General features: G+C 38.7%; 1 protein-coding gene across 1 annotated transcript in view; it reads left to right on the top strand.

Moving 5' to 3' along the window:
- oca2 (oculocutaneous albinism II) overlaps positions 1 to 9,163 on the top strand; it is a 659,230-nt gene that overhangs the window by 402,277 nt on the left and 247,790 nt on the right. Inside the window, exons 14-15 of the mRNA XM_037698314.1 lie at positions 6,874 to 6,884; positions 8,705 to 8,726. Coding sequence (XP_037554242.1) covers positions 6,874 to 6,884; positions 8,705 to 8,726 — 33 coding nt within the window. The remainder of the gene's footprint in view (positions 1 to 6,873; positions 6,885 to 8,704; positions 8,727 to 9,163) is intronic.

Here is a 9,163-nt window from a genome sequence, read left to right as displayed (position 1 = left end):
ATATATACAAACACAAACCGGATTCCAAAAAAATTGGGACACTAAAGGAATTGTGAATAAAAACTGAATGCAATGATGTGGAAATGGCAAATGTCAATATTTTATTCGTAATATAACATAGATGACAGATCAGAAGTTTAATCTGAGTAAATGTAACATTTTAAAGGAAAAATATGTTGATTCAAAATTTCACAGCGTCAACAAATCCCAAAAAAGTTGGGACAAGTAGCAATAAGTGGCTGGAAAAAGGAAATTGAGCATATAACGAACAGCTGGAAGAACAATTAACACTAATTAGGTCAATTGACAACATAATTTGGTATAAAAAGAGATTCTCAGAGTGTCAGTGTCTCTCAGAAGCCAAAATGGTAAGAGGATCACCAATTCTACCATTGTTGCACAGAAAGAGTGTAGCATAACCAGAATGGTGTTACCCAGCGTAAAATAGCAAAGACTTTTAAATTATCATCATCAACCGTGCATAACATCATCAAAAGTTTCAGAGAATCTGAAACAATTGCTGTGCGTAAGGGTCAAGGCCGTAAAACTCTACTGGATGCTCGTGATCTCTGGGCCCTTAAATGTCACTGTCAAGGAAACAACAGAATGGGCTCAGGAATACTTCCAGAAAGCATTGTCAGTGAACACAATCCACCGTGCCATCCGCCGTTGCCAGCTGAAACTCTACAGTGCAAAGAGGAATCCATTTCTAAGCAAGCTCCACAAGCTCAAACGTTTGCACTGGACCAGGGTTCATTTAAAATGGAGTGTGGCAAAATGGAAGACTGTTCTGTGGTCAGATGAGTCACGATTTGAAGTTCTTTTTGGAACACTGGGACGCCATGTCATTCGGACCAGAGAGGACAAGGATAGCCCAAGTTGTTATCAACGCTCTGTTCAGAAGCCTGCATCACTGATGGTATGGGGTTGAATGAGCGCTTGTGGCATGGGCAGCTTGCATGTAGGAAAGGCACCATTAATGCAGAGAACTATGTTCAGGTTCTAGAACAACATATGCTCCCATCTAGATGTCATCTCTTTCAGGGAAGACCCTGCATTTTTCAACACGATAATGCCAGACCACATTCTGCAGCATTCACAACATCATTGCTACGTAGGAGAAGGATCTGGGTACTGAAATGACCATCCTGCAGTCCAGATCTTTCACCTATAGAGAACATTTGGTGCATCATAAAGAGGAAGGTGCGACAAAGAAGCCCCATGACGATTGAACAGTTAGAGGCCTGTATTAGACATGAATGGGAGAGCATTCCTATTTCTAAACTTGAGAAACTGGTCTCCTCTGTCCCCAGACGTCTGTTGAGTGTTGTAAGAAGAAGGGGGGATGTCACACAGTGGGAAAAATGGACTTGTCCCAACTTTTTTGGGATTTGTTGACGCCATGAAATTTGGAAACAACAGATTTTTCCCTTAAAATGATACATTCTCTCAGTTTAAACTTTTGATCTGTGTTCTATTCTGAATAAAATATTAGATGTTGGCACCTCCTCATCATTGCATTCAGTTTTTATTCGCAATTTATTTAGTGTCCCAACTTTTTTGGAATCCGGTTTGTAAGCAGCCATTGGCCAAAAGGATGGCCCAGCACAGAAGATCAACATCATCAGACCAGGACTCTGAGGTCTACACTCATCTCGAGGCCAGCGGTCACTCTTTCAGGGATGAAGATGTTCACATCCTGGATAGAGAGGAACGATGGTTTGAGAGAGAATTAAAGGAGGCTGTCTTTGTGAAAAGAAACCGTCCATCATTAAACAGGGGTGGAGGCCTCCGTGTTCAACTGTCCCCCTCTTACAATGCTGTGATTGCTAGTATCACTCAGCCTCCTCTGAATAGTAAACAGCCATCAGTGTGCTAATGATCCATTGTTAGGCTGATGGTCCTCCTTGATCATGTGAGCAGCTGGTTCTGGTTGTCAGCAGCAAAACTGGTTGATCCACTCTGAGAAGGTGCTATTTAAGAGACTGAGCTGAATACAGCACCTCAGACTGAGGAAGTCTTTCAGATGAAAGACTAAACGTTTATATTTTTTTGTTTGTTTGTTTTGTTCTTTTGAATGTCCAGAGGACCAGATTTAACTTTTTTGGATTATAGGAAAATATATTGTTAATCTGAACTCACCAAGCTTCCATCAGTAAGGCAATTTTTAGACTCTTTGGATCTTCCTTCAATTGGTGTTGAACAAAATAAATGGATATTTGCAGATATTACACTAGCAGAGGTTGATTAAAGCTATCTCAAAACTGAAAGCAAGCAAGGCTCCAGGAGGAGATGGATTACCAGCTGAATGGTATAAGACTTAGGAAGTCTATAATACCTCTGCTGTTAAATTTTTTAATTATGTGCTTAAAGGGGGCGAGATCCCACCATCATTGAAACAAGCAATAATATCCATCATAACAAAACCAGGAAAAGATAAAACTGAGTGTAATTCATACGGCCAATCTCTGTCCTCAACCCTGATTATAAAATATTTACTTCAATAATTGTTAGCAGACTAGAAAATATTTTTCCTGAATTGATGGATACAGACCAGACTGGATTTATTAAAAATAGACGTAATGTGAGGCGAACACACCTTATCAACATCATTAGTTGAAATAATTTGAAATCCTGAAGCAATTTGAAGCAATTAGTTTTGATGCCAAAAAAAGCCTTTGATTCCTTACATAGGGAATATTTATATCTGGTCCTACAACAGTTTGGCTTTCATAATACAATCATAAAGTGTCTAAAATCAATATACTGTACAATCTGCCAATAGCCCGCATCAAAATAAACTGTGGCCTTTCAGGCACAATCTCTAACCTCATGTCCTGCCTCCACCAATTTTGACTCTATTCAGGTTATAAATTAAACGTAGAAAAAAACTCAGACCTTATGCTTTAACTACTCATCCTGAGAGGATTTAAGTAAATTGTTCAAATTTAAATGGAAAACAAAAACCATGAATTTTTTTAATATTACTAAAAATCTAAACAAAATATTTAAAGCAAACTACGGTACTATGACAAAGTAAAACATTATGTGCGCAGATGGGCTCCTTTGACACTCAATTTACATAACTGAATAGAAATTATAAAGATGATTGTTTTACTCCAACTTTTATTCCTTTTTCAATCATTATCAGTGGAAATTCCTACTAAGCATTTTAATGAGTGGAACCAATTAATTTCTAGGTTTATATGGCAAAACAAAAACCAAGGGTATGCTATAAAACATTACAATTACCAAGAGATGAAGGAGGAATGTCACTCCCATGTTTGGAAAATGATTTTAGAGCAGCACAGCTGCAGTGTGCTGTTTACTGGTGTGAAGAGGGGTATGACGCAAAGTGGAAAGAACTAGAATTAAGTCATATTGACATCCCCTTTCAAGCTCTACTGGGTGATAAATACCTCAAGACTACATATTTAGAAAAGTTGTGCGTTTTGACAAAAGTCCCTCTCAACATCTGGTTCAAGGAGTTTCGTAATCTAGAAAAGCGAACTCAGTTATTAAGATGGATCGAACATGATAGGGATTTTAGACCAGCACAACTTGACTCTAGATTCAAGAAATTGACCAGAAAAGTCATCACCTCATACTGTGTGATCTGATCTGGAATCGACATGGATAGCTTCCAACAACTGCAGGAAAAATTTGACCTTGACAAGCAAGACTTTTTTAGATATTTGCAGCTCAGACATCATTTTAATAAAAATGTTAAATTATTAGAAATAAATGATCAGGACCTCATAAATATCTTTATTGGTGCTTATAGAGGTAAATTATGTAAGAAGAGGCTATCAAGAGTATACGTATGTTTAGAAGCCTTCACTTACATTAAAAATACATGGGTGAAGGAGGCCAAAATAATACTGATGGAAAATGAGTGGCTAAACATGTGTGTTACGCCCCGAGGTCTATGGTATCAGGGGGTGTAACATAAAATGTGTCCAGAGGAAAAAAGATGGAGTTGATTGATTTTTAAAAAGGGGGTTTATTACAAAGAAAAAATGTTCCACAGACAAATACTCTTTGACCCAACAAAAATGTAGTAAAGTGGGTCAAATGCTGCCTCAGCAATTAAATAAAAATAAAAATCAAACAAGTCAGTCTAGTCCAGACTCAAAACAACCCAAACTAAAGACATTAAAAGGTTCAAAAACTTTCCGAGTAGTGATGATAGTATGAAACAAAAGCTTCAAAACATGCTTCGAACCCTGCAGTAAAATTACATGGGACCACTGCTTCGGAGCCTGTTTTGGTGCGGAAAAAGTCACGTGACACGTGACGTCCGAAACACAAACTGTTTCGTTGTCGGAATGAATCGCTTGACTGGTTCATGGTCCAAACAGCTGATTCCCTGGAACCGCCTCGTCTCGATTCTGACAGGTGACAGGTTGAGACAGTTTTGAATTGAGAACGCTCAACACTATAAAGCAGCTCTAAAATGTTTGTAATGTGTTGGAGAGTAGGTGCGTTTTTACAGTTAGTTGAAATTGAGTAATTATAGAGGCAGCCAAGAAAAAGAGGTCGTTCTAACATGTGGGAACACTTCATTCTGCTCATGATGAGGTGGTTTTGGCATTTAAATGTCTAAAAAGTTATAGTAATGTTCAGCAGTGACGATATTATTGTTGGATTTAATATTTTATACATTTTTATAATTCCTATCAAGCACTCAAATGTCATGTCACATAAAGGGTGTGCGTGTCTTTCTTCCAAGGTTGAACTATGTTTATAGAAAATGTTTGCTAATTCTAACTAGTTGACCTTTAAATATAATCTCATAGTAGCTAAAGATTATTTTACAAGTTCACATTTGATAGATTACAAGCAATCAAATCATGCCATAAAGTTAGAACACATCTCTTTAATTTAGACAATATAGTTTGACTAAGTAAAATCAAATTAAAAGTATAACCATGATCCAAATAAAAACATGAACATAAGTTAGATAATATAATTATTCCTAGAAATAAACAACTTTATTTCTAATCAGTTGGTATCACTAAGGTATAATCACGTTAAACAAACAGTGTTAACAGTTTAAACGCAGACAAGGAAACTAAGATGAATCTGCCTTACAAAACAGAATCACCAGGCCTTCAACAGATATTGAATTAACACCAATGAGGTAGGTAATAATTAATAGTTATTAATTATTACGTGTAAACAATTTAGACCCAAATCAATTTGTATCCCTAAAGTATAATAGCAAGTTAAACTTTAAACAAAAGCCGATTTCGGTGTACCAAAACTTATCTGAAATATAGACGTTAACGTCCTTGAGGGGGCGGGCTAAGTCGTAACCATAGCGACAGAAGCTGAACCAATCAGGAAGCTAGCCTTCTCAAACGGGGATAAAAGGCCGGAAATGACACACGCCCACCGAGCATTTTCTGGGAGGCGCACATGGCGACGGTTCGTTCTTAATGCTCCATTTATATGCATATATCTTATTAATGTAATTGTTTGTCTCTGAATATCTGTAACCCATGTTGTGTCAAATAAATCTTTTATACGAAGGGCGACGCCTCAGCCGTTTTGAACACGACGTGGTTCTCTAGCCACAACATTATCTAACCCATTTAAACCATGTATTTAATATAATTACAGTAAAATGATGTATGTGATTTTAATAATCATATATCAGTATGGGCTCAAATTATTATTTTTCATTTACATTAGTGTATTTGTGCAGGTGCAGTGTTTGGTGTGTTCAACTGAACTGAAGCATCATGACACCTCCTCTATGATTAGACACTTCCGCACCAAACATGGAGATGCTGGAGATGTTATTTCATTGATATTTTTAAGAAGGATAAAGACTCGGACTCTGCCACAAGCATAATACCATTGCAACATTTTTATTAAATCTCTTCAATGCACATTTATCAATCTTTATTCAAAAACATGAAAGCATAAATAAATTTTCAAACTAGACGACGTAGAAAGTTGATGAATTAAAAAAAAAAATTGTTTTTTTACCACCACAGTAAAGTAGTTTCTTTAACTCTAGTCACTGAAGTTCTTGGTGTGTGCCACCAAAAACATAACGCCTAATTTGACAGCAGCATTGCAAAATGCCACAAGAGGTCACTGTAACTGAAGCTTCAACAAATGAACCTATTTTTTAAACAATTGGCCCAACTGGTTCAATGCTTTATAAAAGCTTCATTTGCTCATCACTATTTCCAAGTACAAGTTTTTAAATTTGAAACAACCAGTCAAACTCAAAACCAAGCTGCTAAGCAGAGCAAAAAGGGATCAGGAGTACAAAATATTCTAAAGTTGCCCAAACAGTCTTCAAAAGCTACAACAACCAAAGTGGGGGTCAGCTGTACAAAACTTCTGCCTAAAACTGACCCATTGAAGGAATGATTCCAGGTGGACCTCATCATCTGATTGGTGAGGCAATCTCCTACTGGTCCAATGGTGATGCTGTTCTGCAGCCTCCTGGCAGCCAATCAGCTGAGTGTGCTCCCACACCTGAATCTGCATAAACAAAGATAGAGACTACACAGACTCTAGACACCAGGGGCCATAACTGATTATTCCCCCAACAGCTTACTCCAAAGTTGAACAAACCAGTTCTGCTTGTAATTAGATGAAGCCTTCCAGATCGAAGGTGAAACGTTTCAGCACAAAAAAAGAAACTGTCCAGATGACCTGACTGAAAAATGTTGGATTTTATACCTGGATTATTGAGCATGGACTTTGTTGTTTCAACTATTACTTTTTGTTTGACATCTCCCTCCCTAGAAAATGGAGAGATTAACACAGAATCATAAATTGAAACATCAGGATCTTTACGTACCTGTGCACGAGCAACCACACAAGCTGAATACAGCCTAGGGTCAGAAGGGTCTGGGGTTGTCTGATTTAAATGATTGTTTAAAACCTCCAGACTTGGAAGTATTAAACCTCCAGTGTCTATCAAGATGCATATTGGTTTTAAATCAGAAGAGTCAGGTGTCAATGACACCAAGCCCTCAAAGATGAATGGTTTGAAACAAGGATTAGTCATTTTGTCACCACAACCAGGGCTCTCATTACGGGGTACTGTTTTCACAAAACCAACACCATTTATTTATTCATAATTTGGCTGCGTTTTGCTTTTTAAAGCTAAACACTCAGCGATGACATGTCCAGGTTTGTGACAGTAGAAACATTCACAACTTTCTTTCAGAACTGCAGTTTTAACCATGTGGGTCTGTGGCACAGAGCTAACATATGACTTCTCATTAACATTGAAGGTTGACTTATGGGTAAGCACATACTCATCAGCAGGAACAGCAGCAGACACAAGCGTAGTCACCTTCTGTTCATTTAAATACAACACCACAAATAATTATAATATTGTGCAAACAAATAAACAAACACGATCCAGAATGCACTTTTTAAAGTCTTCCAACAGTACTAACTCATGTAAAGAGTCATTATTGTTGACCTTTGATGCAGCACACCACTTATCAAAAAGGATACCTTTTTATCTGGCAAACTCGGCATGCGTTTATCCAACAGCTTTCTTTTGTTATCGAAACTTCTGTCTATAGGCTTCTGGGACCAACTCATAAGCTTGTAACACAGCAGCTTTACCAATTTCATTATTTAAGCTGTCCTTTAAAAGGAAGTGCTGCCAACACCTCGAGCTTTACCAGAAAATTAGCATTGTAACAAAGAGGCCAAGTTTCTTTAGGCCACATCAAAGTACCAGCAATGTGTTCAAATGCTGCAAAGTATGAGTCAACCTCAGATACTTTGAAAGCAGGTATTAAAGAAATACACTTACTAGCATCAAATGGCATAGCAGACATGGAGGTGGAACTTGGTGTCTCAGCAGATGCAGGAGGTGTTCGAGTCTGGGCCTCCAGCTCAAGTCAGAGTCAGAGAGTCAGAGTCAGAGTTTCTTTATTGTCATTCGCACCTCATGTGGTACATGTGGTGGAGCGAAATTATGTACCCAGGGTCCCAGTTACATCCAACAATAAAATGTATAAGAAAAACAGTAATAACATCTAAGATATGAACTAAGAAAAACATCAACTAAATATACACTAAGCACTCATAACATAAAACATTGAACATCAGCACAAACATGAACATGAGTCTGTGAGCAGATGTGCACGCATGAACACATCAACATTGAAACAGATCAGCAGCAACATGAAACAGATCAGCAGCAACATGATATGGTTTTTCACAGTGATTATTCTAGTTAGATATTCATGAGTCTAACAGCCTCAGGGTAGAAGCTGTTCCTCAGTCTAGTGGTTCTACACTTAATGCTCCTTAACCTCCTTCCTGAGGGGAGTGGGGCAAAAAGTGTGTGTGCTGGGTGGGTGGGGTCCTTCATGATGCAGGTGGCCCTCTTCCTGCATCTGGAGGTGTAGATGTCTGTGATGGTGGGGAGACTGATTCCAACAGATTTCTGTGCAGCCTTCACCACTCTCTGCAAAGCTTTTCTTTCTGCAGCTGTGCAGCCTCCATGCCACACATTGATGCTCGAGCACAGGATGCTCTCCACTGCACACCTGTAGAAAGAGGTGAGGACTGAGCTTCCCAGAGCAGCTCGCCTCAGCCGTCTGAGGAAGTAGAGTCTCTGTGTTACGGTTTAACAAAATGGTACTCAAATACAGACAAGGCTGAGAGGGATGACAGACACAGATAATCTTTTAAGTGATTTTATTTACAGTGCAGGAAAAAGGGGATACGAGGTTCCTGGAAGGCAAAGTGCAGAGTATTAGCAGGGAGGCTTGGACGAGACTGATAATCAGAATTGAAGTAGAGTTCTTTTTCTTTCTTACAGGGTGACGACGAGGAGGCAGACTCAAGGAGGAAGAAGTCCAACAGGTAAGAGAGTCCACTTGAAAATGAAGATACCTTGAAGGGTTCTTGATGGGGGTTGTAGTAGAGGCGGAGTGGCAGGTTGGAGGACAGAGCTTCTAGAGGAGTTCAGTGCAGAGGAGGTTTGTCAGGTTTAGAAACTCCAGGTGTGTCCGAAGCTTGCCTTGAAATCAAAGAAGAACACGAGTTGAATAATTCAGAATTCTCAAGGAAAGGTACTAAAGTGGCTGTCTCACAATACCCCAAGGTGAACAATGATTCAGCGAAGACTGGAACCTCCACACAGGCTTAAATAGTGGCTGGACTC

Source organism: Nematolebias whitei, chromosome 3 (genome assembly GCF_014905685.2).
Source record: "Nematolebias whitei isolate Nwh7 chromosome 3, NemWhi1, whole genome shotgun sequence".
NCBI lineage: Eukaryota > Metazoa > Chordata > Actinopteri > Cyprinodontiformes > Rivulidae > Nematolebias > Nematolebias whitei.
This window is presented reverse-complemented; position numbering and strand designations above follow the sequence as displayed.